Source organism: Protomyctophum parallelum (genome assembly GCF_964188405.1).
Source record: "Protomyctophum parallelum genome assembly, chromosome: 8".
NCBI lineage: Eukaryota > Metazoa > Chordata > Actinopteri > Myctophiformes > Myctophidae > Protomyctophum > Protomyctophum parallelum.
The window spans coordinates 41154423-41170434 of NC_139703.1; the positions used below are offsets into that span (position 1 = coordinate 41154423).

Sequence of the window (16012 nt, forward strand, 5' to 3'; positions counted from 1 at the left end):
CTTTGAGAAGAGAGACTGAACCATTAGTATGACTGTAACCACTTAAACCCTCTAGTCTAAGCCCTAACCACTTAAACCCTCTAGTCTAAGCCCTAACCACACCAAAGGGTCACCATGCAACTCCTTGGGTCCAAACGTTTGCAAGGAGTTAACGCTAAAACCGTCTCGACCCTTTGCTGTGGTTTGGGCCATTGAATTCCATGCGTTGAATCACTAGGGTCAACGTGGGTCACCGTGCAACAAGACATATCACACCGCAGGGACAACTCTAAAACAGTCTTGACCCTTTTCGTGTGGTTAGGGCGGTACAGACTTGAGTTACAACTGTACTCGGACCGCTGTTTTCCGCCTACAACAAATAGCTGATCTATATAAGCTCAAAATGTGTCATGTTGCAATGCGTTTTGAGCTTGTAGATCTATCTGCCATTTGGTCTTGGCCTCGCGAGAGCAGATTCTTAAGCCTGTGGCAGTGCCATAGCCGATCAACAAGCTCACATTGTGTCGCATCGAGACTACAAGCTCACACAGTGTGTTGCAGATGTGCCTACAAGCATACAGCGCTACAAGCTAGATCTAGCTAAACAGCAGATAGCGACAAGTTGAGCTTGTAGTATCTGCGTATTTCGGTACGAAACTCTGTCAAGGATAAATAATTACTGTTGGTCCTGTAGCACTGACCTCTGATTCAGATTCAGGACTCTGTGTTGAAGTGCTGGACTCTGTTTGGCTGAGCTTGGTGCCGAGGGTGGGCCCTTGTACTCTGAAACAAAAGGTTTAAGGTTCAAGTGTAAGAAACTATTTATGGCATTTTAAGGTATTATAAGACTAAGACACATTATATTTATAATGTAGATGCCTACACTGAATAAAATGAAAAAACTGTTACTCTTGACGTCTATGACGAAGTATTGCAGTAGGGCATTAAATGACAAAGAAAAACATACAAAGTTGAAGTTTAGAGATACATGGTTTCTGCCTGACAGCAACTATATATACTGTACTGTATACTATGCACTTGCAGAGACACACACCATCCTCAGGAACCACGGTGAGCGTGACAACGTTGCCAGCCTCCTTGATGAGCTGGACGATGTCATTATGAGATAGCTCTATGATGGAGCGTCCGTTGACAGCTGAGATACGATCTCCCACGTTCAGCAGGCCACATCGGTCGGTGGGACTGCCCTCTATGATGCGGCCAATCTTATGTGGAATGACTGGAAAGGTGAAAACACACATGAGAAACCTATAGTTAGACCTATAAAAAGACCTTGGCATGATGCAGAGGCGTTTCCATGTTGGGCAGGCAAGATGTGTTGTCGTCCCATCGTCCCCCCACGCACAATCAGGAGCACTAAAGGTTTTCAAAGAGATATACCTGCCAGACGAGTAGGCTACAAAGGCTGAAAGGCATGCATTTGCATTCCAATGGGTGATTGAGGGTCGTGCTCTATGTACAACAGCCAATCCGTTGTCCACTACGAGTTCTCAGGTCTGGTGTTTGTCCTCTCTTTTTTCTCAGTGTATGGATTTTGGCCAGGCAGAAATTGCACCACTCAGTTCACACGGGTGTGATTTTTAAATAAATAAACTGTACTGCATGGATTCCCAAACTTTTCAGCCCGTGAAACGAAAATAATGCTGCCATTGACTCGCGACCCCAACCTATCCCCAACCTAGTTTATTACTAATTAATCCTAGGGCTATAGAGGTTTTATAACAATCATTGTTAAAATGTATTTGTAATAATTTTTACATTGATTTTCACAAATTCTGTTGAATTCTATTCTAGGTGTGTAAAACATTTTCGATGACCCAAAATAATTTCGCAACCTCACCGTCAATGTCCCGCGACCCCATGTGGGGAGTGGACCCGACCCCAACTTTGGGAACCCCTGCTGTACTGTACTGTACTATACCATACTAGATCAATGGGTCTGAAATGAGACTACATTTTAATGTGTGGCTCTGCAGGGGATCAATTTTCACCTGTTGACCCGACCACAATTAGAAATATTTGAACAAAATATGCGTATGTATCCCAAAATTAGATGGTCTAATAAGTACCAGAATATAATCAATCGTATTATGATGCAAGCGTAAAAGATTTGCGCAGGACACTGGCATGCAACAAAGTACAAGTCAGGCTGAAGTTTGAGCAATACAAAGCAAGCGGGACATGGTTGATGTGGGAGCTCTCACCGCCCAGCGGAGGTCTGCTCTTGGAGGTGAGGATCACGAAGCCGAAGCCCTCTGTGTCCTTGCGGTGGAGGGTGATGTCAAAGGACTCATGGTCCAGAACGCTGGGCATGGGAATCCGAGGCAGCCTGGGAGACCCGTTCACCAGCACTGGAGCCATGCTCAGAATCTCCTCTTCTGTCGCATCTGATGGGTGAGGAGTGCAATGCCATTAGATATGACTGAAAATGTGTGTGTGTGTGTGTGTGTGTGTGTGTGTGTGTGTGTGTGTGTGTGTGTGTGTGTGTGTGTAAAACTAAACATACAATGACACATACAGTACAATACAATGCGATACAATACAGATAAAAGAAAGACAGAGTGTATAGTGTGCCAGCACACAACACCATGCGTTGATGCCATGTGTGCATATGTGCAAGCACCCAACACTATATCCATACAAAAACACAATACAATACAATACAATACAATACAGGTAAAAGAAAGACATTATGTGTGGGTGGGCTCATAGACTTGCTGTTAGTGTTTATGTAAAACATTAAATAATTTCATTTTATTTAGGTGTATTTTCCCTTACAGTAGAACATAGAAGCAAAGTATTAAAAACACTGATAAAACAATAAAAGCTTTGAACAAATAATATAATATAATATACAATATATAGAACTTAAGACACAAATGGCAAGGAAAGACACAGGAATTCATTCATTGTCTAAAAAATAAACATGCTAAACTAGAAAACAATTAACCTACACAACAAAGCTGAAGTCCAAGCTCTTAGCTGCCTTGAAGATAGTCTACCGTATTTTCACTTTCATAGAAAGTGAAAATTTGCCCAAAACAGGGATGCCAGGGTTAACGTGGTCAAAGTGATATTGAACTTTGATAGAACATTGTGTTTTATACAATATCTCCTTGAGCCTGATATAAGCCCAAGGGCCCTTTTCCCACCAGTGCAAAGCACCCTATCTTGGCTCCGACGCTGTAGTTAATTTCACGCCTCGCGCCCGTGTTGTCTGGGTAGCAGATGATCTTCGGCCAATTTTACGAGTGGGTTGTGTTGGTCTTAAAATTAGGTGTGGTCTGACACGATCACGGTGCAATGCTATTTTTCCTAAAGACTTTGTGCTCAAGTTAAGACCAGCTCCAAGCTCGTAAATCAGATATTTTCAGACCAGCTCGCACACAAGCAAGTATAAATTTGCTTTATTTGTGTTCATTTATGAGCTAAAAGTGTAATTTCGGGACAGGTTTTACAATACAATAACAGTGTATAAAGTGTAAAATATATAATGCCCATCATTAGAATCTGAGTGCTTGTGTCCAAGTATTAATCAGTGCCCACCTCTGTAGATGACCTTCCTACGTACGGTCAGCATGACTTGGCCGTTGCGGGCAGCGTTGGTCATCAAATCCAGCACCTGCTTGTGGGAGCGACCTTTGACCATCACACCATCGATCCCTATTAGCTCATCTCCCGCTCTCAGGCGACCGTCTTTTTCCGCAGCTCCGTTGGGCACAATGGCCCCGATGTACACCTGAGGAAAGACATTCTGCTACAGCGTCAGTATAGTGGAAGTCTCTTACATGAACTAATTTTAAACATGTTTTCTCAGACCTCATTCACACAAAGAACATATGTTCTGTGCTCTGCCTGTGTTTGATCTGCCTCAATGCTTTTCCAATGGGAGTCACATGGTTTGACAAAACATTTGTGTTTGATGGAGGGGAACACAGCCATCAAACACAAATGTTTGGTCAAACCATTATCAAATTATCAGCTTGTATCTTCTCTCAATTACAGTTCAACTCAGAAATAGTGATCTCCACCAATTACTGAGGTCATAAGTAGGTTTAAAATATCATGACATTATTCAAAATCATTTAAATACTAAAACAGAACTCACTGGACAAAATAATTTATAATTTGCCATAGTGTTGCTTGAAGGTGTAGCTCCCTGATAATACTGATTTTCAAGTGAAAGAAGGTTGAAAATGTGTTATTTCTGACGAGGTACACTGTTGGCAGATGATATACCATAATTAATACATGCACATGTAACTGAAACGTTGAGGGAATATGTGCTGTGTGTACTTACTGGCTGCTCAGGTCCCTCTCCACCCAGAACTCGGAACCCAAAGCCAGTCTCGATGTCTCTCTTCAGGAACACGTCTATGTCTTTGGTGTGTGGCTCTGTAGGGTAGCAGCAATGCCTCATCAAATTGTCTATATTTGACTGATTAGTTCAACAGTGTTGTGGCAACTTGTGGGCTATGAAGAATACATTATTGATGGAGTGCACTACACACAGACTGGCTGAGTTGCTAGATGTAGCTAGATGCTAGTTCAACAAAAGGCTAAAAAGTAACTTTTAGAATTGCAGCAATTTCCAACCTGTGGGCCGACGGCCATGAGGATATTGCAAGTAGGCTCCCAAATATTTGGCAAAACAGTACGCTTTTAATTATAATATAATAGCATTCATATAAAAAAAAGAAAAGAAAATCGTGATATTTTTTCTTTGAAACCTTGAAGAATGTGATTTCATTGTGAAAAAGAAAAAAAAAGGATATTATTCCATTGATCAAAGCCGTAACACAATCGATTGATTGTTCAATAAAATAAGCAGACTTTTAAAAATACACACGGACCACCCATCTGACCAATTACCTAACTGTCTCCCTAGTGGATCTTTCTTCAGCAACCTTTCTCCCATTTTTGTTACGCCGTTCTAAAAGCTCTGAACTTGGAAGGTTTGCTCATTGTGCACAGCAAAAGCAGAGGTTAATTGAACTCTCCATGTCCATTAGACATAAGTAGGTCGAAACAAACAAGACACTCAACTATAAGAAGAAGCGGAACAATTAAGCACTTGTTCCTTTTAACATCACTTAAGCCGGATGAGCACAGCATTGATAGTTGACTGGAGACTGACAACGATTCTCCATCACCTCCTCCTGCTCTGCAGAACATATCTATTAGACGTAATCACATTTAGGGCTGCGTTTTTGTAGTGATAATTCTATCGATTACCCTTTCAATTAATCAAATATAGCGCTCACATCGCATTGTGAGCTTGTAGATTGGCCATTTTCAATATTTTGTCTTTGCACAAAATATGAATCGATTACGAATCGATTATTTTACAAGAAGATCAAATATTTTTTTATAATCGATTAGTTGGATTAACTGTCTGACCCTACTCACGTCTGCTGTCCAGCAGTGCTTTGGACTTGAGGTACATCTCGGTTGTGTCTCTCTTGGGGGAGTCGGCAGCACGAAGGGTGCTGCTGTTGGAGTGATAGGTCAGCGCCTGGGGAGCCGAGTCCGTCATACTGTCCAGAGTCTCCGTGCTAGCCGTCATTTCCTGTCTCTGACACACACACACACACACACACACACACACACACACACACACACACACACACACACACACACACACACACACACACACACACACACACACAGAGCATCCGTCACATACAATCTCATTTTGATTTAGCTATTAATCAAACCAATCAGCATATAAAGACAATCCAAAACTAGGTGATAGTTTCTGCTTTTTTACCACACATATTGTGCCTTTGATGCACGCACACGACCGCATGAACGCACACACGATCAATGTCCGCAGAGTAGCCGTCATGTCCAGGTATTATCCAAATCATTAGAGTGAAAGACAATCAAAATGACCCCCCCCCCCCACACACACACACACACACACACACACACACAGTCATTGTGTTTTCATTAGATCACAAGTCCCTTGGTATGATATTCATCCATGAAGGGTGCTTGCATGGCTTATTGATAGCCTATAACACCTCATTATGTCGGAAAAGTAGCTGAGGATCTAATGGTGATAGAAGACCAAAGGCAAGAAAGGTCATTTCCTTGCGCACTCCTCTCTTACACACAGACGGATTTGACTCTACTTTGCTCCCATTGTTTGGATGGCTAAGTAATGGGATTGGAATATCATTTTACAATCTGCAGGAAAGGCAAAAATAAAATAATAATAATAATAATAAAGATGGTGGCATGTCTATTCAGGGAGAAAGGGCAAGTTCTTAATCTAAAACGGTTGTATTAATAATCCTGCCATATCTAAGGCAGGCCGCTCATGCTTCATTACCATCGCAATCCCCTGACAATGGCCATGAGAATACCAACATTGAAAAGAAGTAATTAAGACCGTTTTTCAACGCAAACAAAAGGAGGCGCCGGGAAACATAATCAATATTCAAATTTATTACTATCATTTAATTCGATGCAGGCTTTCTTTTTGCTGGTTAAGCTGAAGGACAAAAGGCTTTGAAATTAAATTGAGGGATAAGTGTCCCGAGGGGAGAACGAGTGGTGTGCGTAGACTTAGAGGAACAAGATATGTGCTTTTACTCACAGGTTTCAGGCTCTTGATGGGAGACGTCTGGCCTATAGAACAAACACATAATGGCATGTGGTCATCATACAAACAACACAGATGGAATGCTAAACAAAAACTAAAGCGGGATACTGTTGAATTGGAAACAAGCACAGGTTCCCACTCACACTACACTTATGAAAGATGTTATGCACTACTTGCAATTGGAAAAGATAAAGTTTGAATTGAGAGGGAGTGAAGATAGATTTGACCAGACATGGCAACCCTTCATTGACCATTTCAATAGGTGCACGCTAACCCCTCCTACACAATAGATAACATATTAGAAAATTGGAAAGAAAAGAAAAAAAAGGAACTGAGTATTTTTTCTTTCTTTTATTTTTTCTCATTTAAAAAGAAATGTCTGTAATTCAGTTAATTTACAACAACGTGTTGGGAAAGTTTGAGAGCAAGAGTGTCTGTCCTGTTTTTTCGTGTTTATCACATTTATATATATTTTTTATTATTTATTGTATGTGGAATTTACATTACCTGTCATTATCTTGCATTTTATATAACTGAATAACTCATTATCATTGTCAAGGATATTCTGAAGTTGTCATATACAAAAAATGCCTAATAAAAACAGTATTTAAAAAAAACTAAAAAACTAAAGCGGAACTCAGCCACTCGGCCACCAGATGGCACTGCTTCCCTGACAGAGAAATGGGAATTCTACACTGGAAAATCCTGAGTGTTCATTTGACTCTGAAGAGTGTACAATTGTAAACAAATGGACCCAAACTGGTAGTGGTTACATTTGTTACACTGGCAGAGTTACAAATGGACAAATTAACGGTAAAAACTAGAAAATACACCATTCTAAATGCTCTATACTTGAAAGAAACACAGTTACTGTTTGCGTAAAGAACAAGACGGTTTTGGAACGTGCTCCATTAGTAACTATGCATCATAGCTCATTAAAGATAAGATGTAGATAGATGTACATGTTAATTAAAGATAATTAAAAGATAATATGTATGTATGCTGTGGTTAAGAGCTCCCTGCATGGGAGAGAAAGGACCTGCAGCTACACAGAGCCATAAATGAAGAGAGAGAGAACATGCATAGAATTCAATGAATTTTCTCTCTCTCTCTCTCTCACTCTCTCTCTCTCTCACAGCACACCCACACGTTCCATCTTTTGTGCCCACTGTACTACTGCCTCCAGATCCTCTTCTGGAAAATAAGCTTGTAGATCGGCGCGGCACACCGGTCCTGCGGCGAAGTGTAAACCAGCCTTTACATTTGGCTGCATTCACAAACACAACAGCTCATGCATCATCTTGTTATGGGCTTTGGGAGGCACCGCCGGGGCTCGGCCCAGTGAGTGTGAAGGGCTTAATGGAGCCTGATGGAGAGAGAGAACGCTGTCTGTCTGTCTGTCTGTCTCTGCTCCAGTGTTAGACAGAACCTCCTGACCATTAACACTACTGCCATGACCACACAATCGTAATGCCATGCACATTATCATTCTCCATCACCTTCCTCTCCTCTTTATGTGCACTGCTCACGTCCCCCTGCAGACAGTGCACACACACACACACACACACACACACACACACACACACACACACACACACACACACACACACACACACACACACACACACACACACACACACACACACACACACACACACACACACACACACACACACACACACACACACACACACACACACACACACACACACACACCTCCAGACCATCAGTTCCCAACACAAATATCTTTAATTAACCACTTTTCAGCAGCTAGTGCACGTGTGGGCCATGATGAGGATATTGCAAGTGGGCGTCCAAATAATTGCCAAAACACTACGATTCTGGGCTGTGAGCGCTTCAGAGATTTCCACGGGCCCTGATCCAGAAAAGGTTTGGGACCACTACTCTAGTACATTTGGGTGTTGGCAGAGGAAGGAGAAGAGGAAGAAATGAGTTTTGAAGGAGGAGACTGGCCCCGGGGGCCCACAGGGGCCACACAGTGATTAGCCACGGCACTTCAGAGGGGACCACGGATTTGGCAGCGTGGAGAAACCCTCCCTCCCTTCCCCCCATGCTCCCCAGCTGCACTGACGATCAAAGACAATCCACGGCTCATCCATCTACTCGGGCAGCGGGAGTTCCTCACAGTGGCTGGAGATGGACGTGGGAAGCATTTGAAGGGTGCACAACACATGCCCGCACACACGCAAACACACACCTGTACGCACATCGCACGCAGGCTGGGCAATTAACCAGAAATATATTTGAACTATTTAGATAACTGAATAATAATGACAAAATAATCAAATAATCAAGATTTTAAAACAACTTTCTTTAAATGTCTTATATATCAACAAATCTTTTCTTTTTTACAATGGACTAAATTTGTCTGATTAACCGCTTAACCCTGTATTACTGTATACTTTGTTGTACAAAGGTTTAGCGTATACATTTAGCCGATACAATTTTCAATATAAAAACAAAATAGCCATTCTGGTTCATTAGGCCTAATCGTAATTGAGGCTTGAAATAATCATGATTGATTTGAAATCATATCGCCCAGCCGTCACACACACACACACACACACACACACACACACACACACACACACACACACACACACACACACACACACACACACACACACACACACACACACACACACACACACACACACACACACACACACACACACACACACACACACACACACACACACACACACACACACACACACACCTCTCCACTATCCTCTTATATCCCAGTGCTTATGTAATCCCCCTCTCAGGCTTGCAACAGACTGCAGTACACTTTGCTGGGAAAAATATAAAAATATGGCGGTGCAAACAGAGGCAAACAGAGTGAGCATGAATGGGCGTGCACGTGTGTGTGTGTGTGTGTGTGTGCGCACGTGTGTGTGTGCACACGTGCATGTGTATAAGAAAAAAATACCACATGTGCACTGTAAAATCCTCAGCGTTAATTTCACTCAATCTCGTTACATTTGTACCTTCTGAGAGTTACAAATAAAATAATTCACACTGCGTATCTTACTGTGTGAATGAACAGACTCCTCCTCTCTCTGAGTTAAATGAAAACTGAGGATTTTACTGTGTGTGTGTGTGTGTGTGTGTGTGGTGGGGGTGGGGTGATTTGAGGCTCATCAGCAGTTGCCACGGCTACGGAGGTGCAGGTGGGTCTGTTTTGCCGAAGCTCAACTCATGCATTGTCACATGGCACTGTCGCTCGCCGAAAATAGCCGACCTACAAGCCCCACAGTGCGTCACAACGACGCGCCGTGGGGCTCATAGGTCGGCCATTTTCACCGTGCAGCAGTCGTGTGTTGAAGTATTAACCAGGCTTAAGAAAGGTAGCAGTGTCTAATGTATTGGTGAAGCCTTTATTAAGGCAAAGTGACTTCAGACAGTGACATGGCTCAAGGCGTCCGGAGCGGGGTGACAGCCGGGGTCACCCCGTCCGTCCATCCCACCGCTGGCTCTCACCTCCTCTTGTCAGTATCAGCACGCTGATCTCTTCGCCCATGTACACTGTTGAAGTTTGCATCGACAAAACTGATCAAAGTAATTATAACACCAACCCTAAAGAAGCCATGAGAATAATTATGGATGCAACTGATACAGGGACAGATTGGTATACACGGAAAGAGACAGACAGACATATAGAATTGTGGTGTAAAATTGTACTAAATATAGCACAAACCTCTTTTGGTGCTGTACAGCACCTATCTTTGCCTAATGATGCTATATAGAACTATTAGAAGTGCCTACATTAAGCTGAAAAACCAGTAGAGAAGCAATACAAGGGGCTTAACAGGTTATTTGTATGGCAGCGGTGCTACAGTATAGCACCTCAACCACCCCTAGGAATCACTGAAGGTGAAGAACCACCATTGGTTTGTGTACAGACATAACGACAGATTATTGCTAGATTAGAGATAAACAGATATACTGTACAAACACAGATAAAGAGGTACAGAGACACACACACACACACAGTGCAGTCTATACTGACCTCCTCGCAGCACCAGCACGTTGACCTGGCTGCCCACGGGCAGGTCTTTGAGGATGTCCACCACCTGGGCGTGGCTGAGCGTCTGCACGTTCTGCCTGTTGATCTCCTTGATGACGTCTCCCTTCAGCAGGCCGTGGCACCACTGGGCGTCCAGGATCATCTTCACCTTCTGGCCCAGCGGGCAGTCGGCGATGGCAAAGCCGAAGCCGCCGGGCCCCTTCACCAGTGGCACGCTCACCAGCTCCGGCTGCAGCATCCCCGAGGCGGCCCCCGTGGTCAGCGCCATCACCGCCCCCAACGCCGTGGCCTCCGGCACGCTGGAGGTGCTGCCCAGCCGGCCGCCGGGCAGCGCAGCCACCACAGGCCGCCCGCTGGCGTCCATGGTCACGTAGTGGAGCTCCTGTGAGTGGGGTTGTCACCATCACGACAGTTTGTTTGACCATTAATTGTCATGAAAATAACTGCGATTAAGGATTTTAATTGTGTTCTTTGACATTGAATGTATGAATAAAAAATGACGTGTTAATTATTTCTTTCCTTTGCATAATTAGCCTTTGTAAACAAGAGAAATGGCACAGGGCACATTATGACAAATAGCTATCGCAACTCTTGCATGTCTCTTACAAACTCTTACAAATTCCATATATTTGTCATATAAGGAGGCTGGCCAGCCTTTTGACTTTGTGTGTATTGCCAAGGACCCAAGAGAGGGACGTTGACGTACGGTACATGTAATATTGATAATTCACCAAATAACTGATATGTCATCGTACTGCATGTGTTATACACTGTCCTGGACTCCACATTATGGCTCACACGGAATTCCATATATGGGCATAAAAGGGAGACAGTGCACCTCGAGAACAGCCCCCCAGCATTAAAAAAAGTCACACCCGTGTGAAGTGAGGGGCACTCTTATCATCGACATCATCATGACACACACTATGACATCAGACACTATGACATAAAATCCATTCATTGTCAATGGGAATTTAATGTTTGTGTACGACAAAGTTTGTGCACATACAGTACACCAAAACCTGGACATAGGAGGGGCTAGCGCCCCTCAAAAATCACACTTGTGTGAAGTGAGGGGCGCTCTTATTATCATACATCCTCATACATCATCACATTCCGTGCTCAGCCAATCAAATCATCGTATTCCGTGGTACAAACACACAGACACACGAAGCTGGGCATAGAAAATTACACTTATATGAAGTGAGTATAGCTCCCTTTTTTAAAGATATTCTTTTGGCTTTTTCTGCCTTTATTGGTATAGGATGAAAATAGTCTGAGAGTAAATGGGGAGAGTGATGGGGGGAAGACACGCTGCAAAGGCCGTCGGGATCGGAAGTTGAACCCGCGGCACGCCGTCCCAGACCAGACGGTTGAGTTAACCGCCCGGGTTAGTAGCGCCTTTTATCATGAGGATCAATGAGCATGGATGATGATGAAGTCATCAAAGTTCCGGGAAAACAATGTCCATAGGCCACTACCTGTGACACCCACTACGTCATAGTGTACTGTGGCACACAAACTGTTAATAAAGTAATCAATCAAACGTAGTGTTTAGGCAAGGCAAGGGAACTTTATTTATACAGCCAAAAGACAATCAGAGTGCAACAGTGTACTTAAGATACAATTAAAGATACTAAAGATAAAGGAGCATATAACGTTTTTTTTCTTCTCTTTTTTTTTTTTTTTTTTTACAGCACAGCTCATTTAAAGTCCACAAGACTGTTCTTATAGCCATCATTGGGTAGAGTAAGCAATGTTAAATAAATATGTATTTTAACTTAAGACTTAAAAACGGCTATAGGATTGAGGCTTGTCTACTGTAATCTGGAGTACGATTCCCAGTTTGTGGTGCATGGTAGGGAAATGCTGCTTCAACGTGTTTTGTTCTAACTAGACCAACTAGACCAGCCCCAGCTGACCTAAGTAGCAGTAATTCTCAAACCTTTACATTTCAAGGACCCCCCCGTTAACTATGACAGTATATTAATGGAAACAAATTGACCCTTTGGTTCCATTTGTATACTGTCATCAGAGTTACAGACTTGTAAGGGTCGATTTAGAACCCCCTCAAAGCAACCCCGAGAGTCCCTGCCTGGACCAGACTTTGACAACCACTGACCTAAGGGGTTCTAGGGGGGGGGGGGGAAGTCATACACGGCTCCAGCCTGTCTGAGACGTTGCAGAGAGATTTGTAGACAAAGTAATAATATTTTAAAATCCATTCAAGGGGATTAATCTGTAGGATTGTACCTGCGAGGAGCCATGCAGCACGTCGCCCTTCACCAGCAGCGGCTGCCCGTTGATGAGCGGCACGGCCGTCACCACCTCACCTCCTCCTCCCGCTCGGCCGCCCTCCTCCTCCCCCGCCTCTGCCAGGGGCGGAGGAGGAGGGGGCAGAGGGGGAGGGGGGTCGTCGCCGCCCAGGTCCACGTCGGGCGGCAGCGGGTAGCCGCGGCACAGCACCATGTCCACGTACTGGTTGACGTGGATGCACTGGAACATCTGCACCACCTCCGGGTGGGTCTTCCCCAGCACACACTTCCCGTTGATCTCCACGATCACGTCACCTTGTCGGAGGAGAGAGAGAGAGAGAAAGAGAGAGAGAGAGAGAGAGAGAGAGAGAGAGAGAGAGAGAGAGAGATTATTATTATTTGAGTTTGTCGAGTTGAACTGGGTGTGTGGATATGGAGACATTTACAGACAGCTCAGCTCAGTTGTGAGACAGACAGACAGACAGGGAAAGAGAGAGACCCTCCAGGGGTCCTTGAGGGGGTTCCAGGGGGTCCCCAACAAAATGAGTTATTATAGCATCAAAATCAGTTTAACCACAAATTTTGCGACTGTTTCCCCCCAAAAACTCAGACCCGTCTGAACTGAGTGGTGGAACTATACTTGTTATAGTCACTGAAAGACATTGGTGTTACACTAAAAACTCTGTTTCCAATCATGCACCTGTGCACAGTGTGAAGCTCAACAGCGCCACTTTCTCACCTGTTGGTACACCAGACAGACAGACATGCATGTCACATGTGGGAGACGGTGTGCCACCGCTCAAAAACACCCTGAAAAATGTGAACAAAACAAAGCTTGCTAGGGGTTCCCTCTCTGGCACACATTATTTTCAGATGGGGGTTTACAGCTGAATACGAATTAATTCAGGTGTCCTTGACATGAAAAGGTTTGTGTCTGGGGACCCCCCCAGAGTCCTTGAACTAAAAGATTGAAAGTTGTTAGGAACCAAATAGACCCTTAGGGACCTGTAACTCTGAGAGTGCACAAAAGGAAGTGGAGCCGTTAAGAGAGTGTTCATTTCACGTCACTATCAGGGGGGCAGTCAGACAGATATTTTGTGAAGCCACCAAGGAAATCGGGATTTCCTGAAAGTTCATATAATGGCCTGTTGTGGCGCTGTCATTGGGCCCAAAAAAACCCATAGCCCCATAGAAGTCCATGTATTTGGGCCCAACTTCACCTAGACTGTATTACCTTAATAAACATGGTCATGAATACTTTCTGCTTCCAGTCACTAGTTTAAAGTCTCATTTCTAATATCATAATATTCTTTTTGGAAAATGGTGGTCCCATTTATTAAAAGAATGACCATAAAGTCGCGTATGTTCTGAGGGGCGTGGCTACCGTTACAGTCTATGATCGGGATTCCCCACCCACTCGAGTCAAAATAAAAACCAACTAAGAAGAAGGGGGGAAGTCCCGCCTCGTTGTCTGGGCCAGCCAATGGGCCAGCTGGGCCCAAACGGATCTAGAAAGATGGCGATTTACAATACAAGGACTGACAGGCTTCATTTTACGTTCATGTTAGACCCGGGGAACGCTTTGTCCATATTTTTTACAGTCTATGGTCACTATACAGTACATGGCTCCTCTCTCCTCTGCATTCACGTTGCCTGCTCCTCCCTCATTCCCTTCCTTTTTATATCCTCCTGAACCTTTCATCCTGGGTTCAGCTCCTGGTTTTCTGTCATACATTACCATTATGCCTGTCACATGCGACACACACATACAGTATGTGTGCAGACTGTACGTGGTGTTTAATACAGCTGTGTTTAAGGCACGCACGCACGCACGCACGCACGCACACAGTCACACACACAGCTCCCTCACAGCTACTGTGGATGTGCAGACAGCCGCAAGGCGATAGCAGGATCAAAAAGTCGACAACAAAGACGTCAGATGGCTTCATACGCCCACAATGCATTGCACTGCACTGCTCTGCCTCTGAGCCTCAAAGCACGCAGCTTCTCCACCGGATGGAAAAGTATGTACATGTACTCAAGTACAGTAAAGTACTGTTCTTAATTTAAAAATTTAGGTTTTGTTTACATGACTGTCGGACATGTATTGTTGTGTGTAAGAATACACTAATAAAGTATGCAATTAATCAATCAAACATCCGTTTGTTAGTACTTTATTGTTCTATTGCGCTACATGTAAGAGCCAGATAATGTAATTTTTAGTCCACTGCAATTAATTGATAACTTGGAGGCTACTTTGTAGATTTACATAATTATTACAGAACATACCAATTAAGTCCCAATTAAGTCCTTAAGCCACAAGCTCACAATACAGTATATTTTGATGCAAGTACTTTGATGCAAAAACTTGGGACTACAGGACATTTAACAGATTATTTCTACACAGTGGTATACTTTTACTGCAAGTAGTGTGCTACAGCACACCAGTATGAGTATGACAAGTGTCAAATCAAAACCATTTTTGTCTATCTATTTAGGTATCTATCACTTTAACAAAGATGTGACACAAATAAGAACCTTTGCATGGTTAATACAACTGTGTTTAAGACCCTTCTGGAACAAGCCAATATACTGTGAATTAGGGATGGGTATCGTTAGGATTTTTTCGAGACCGGTACCGATTCCGGTTCTGCTTATCGATTCCGGTTCTTAACGGTTCCCTATTTCGGTTCCAAAATGGTATAAAATAACTTAAATAAGAGGTCAAATGTTTATTTAACCAAAAAGCTCAATGTCAATTTGAGTATATATATATAATGTACAATGAATAGTGTAACATCCTCTCCTTTATTGAGCCATTTGTGGATAATATAGTGATTATTTTAAATATAATATATCTATTCTGTATTTACCCAGGGCAATAGTGTTGTAGGCTACTTCTCTTACTACTAACTACTGACAATGACAAATAAAAGCATGTCTGAGATCTGAGAGCAACACACACACACACAAACACACAAATTAGCATCGCTAATGGGGGGGGGGCATCTCCAGCCGATAGGTGAGAACGGCTTTGCCGACGTGCGAATGGTGGGATCATTGAAAACAAAGGCGGCTTGCGGTGTGCGTTAGGTT

At 43.4% G+C, this 16012-nt stretch overlaps 1 protein-coding gene across 1 annotated transcript in view; it reads right to left on the minus strand.

The window, feature by feature from the left end:
* The window catches only part of magi3b (membrane associated guanylate kinase, WW and PDZ domain containing 3b), a 219000-nt gene that overhangs the window by 968 nt on the left and 202020 nt on the right, over positions 1-16012 (minus strand). Inside the window, exons 10-18 of the mRNA XM_083772132.1 lie at positions 12915-13231; positions 10644-11043; positions 6605-6636; positions 5410-5575; positions 4301-4395; positions 3547-3754; positions 2205-2387; positions 1034-1219; positions 681-762 (exon numbers count right to left, since the gene is read on the minus strand). Of these exons, the coding sequence (XP_083628258.1) occupies positions 681-762; positions 1034-1219; positions 2205-2387; positions 3547-3754; positions 4301-4395; positions 5410-5575; positions 6605-6636; positions 10644-11043; positions 12915-13231 (1669 nt within the window). The remainder of the gene's footprint in view (positions 1-680; positions 763-1033; positions 1220-2204; positions 2388-3546; positions 3755-4300; positions 4396-5409; positions 5576-6604; positions 6637-10643; positions 11044-12914; positions 13232-16012) is intronic.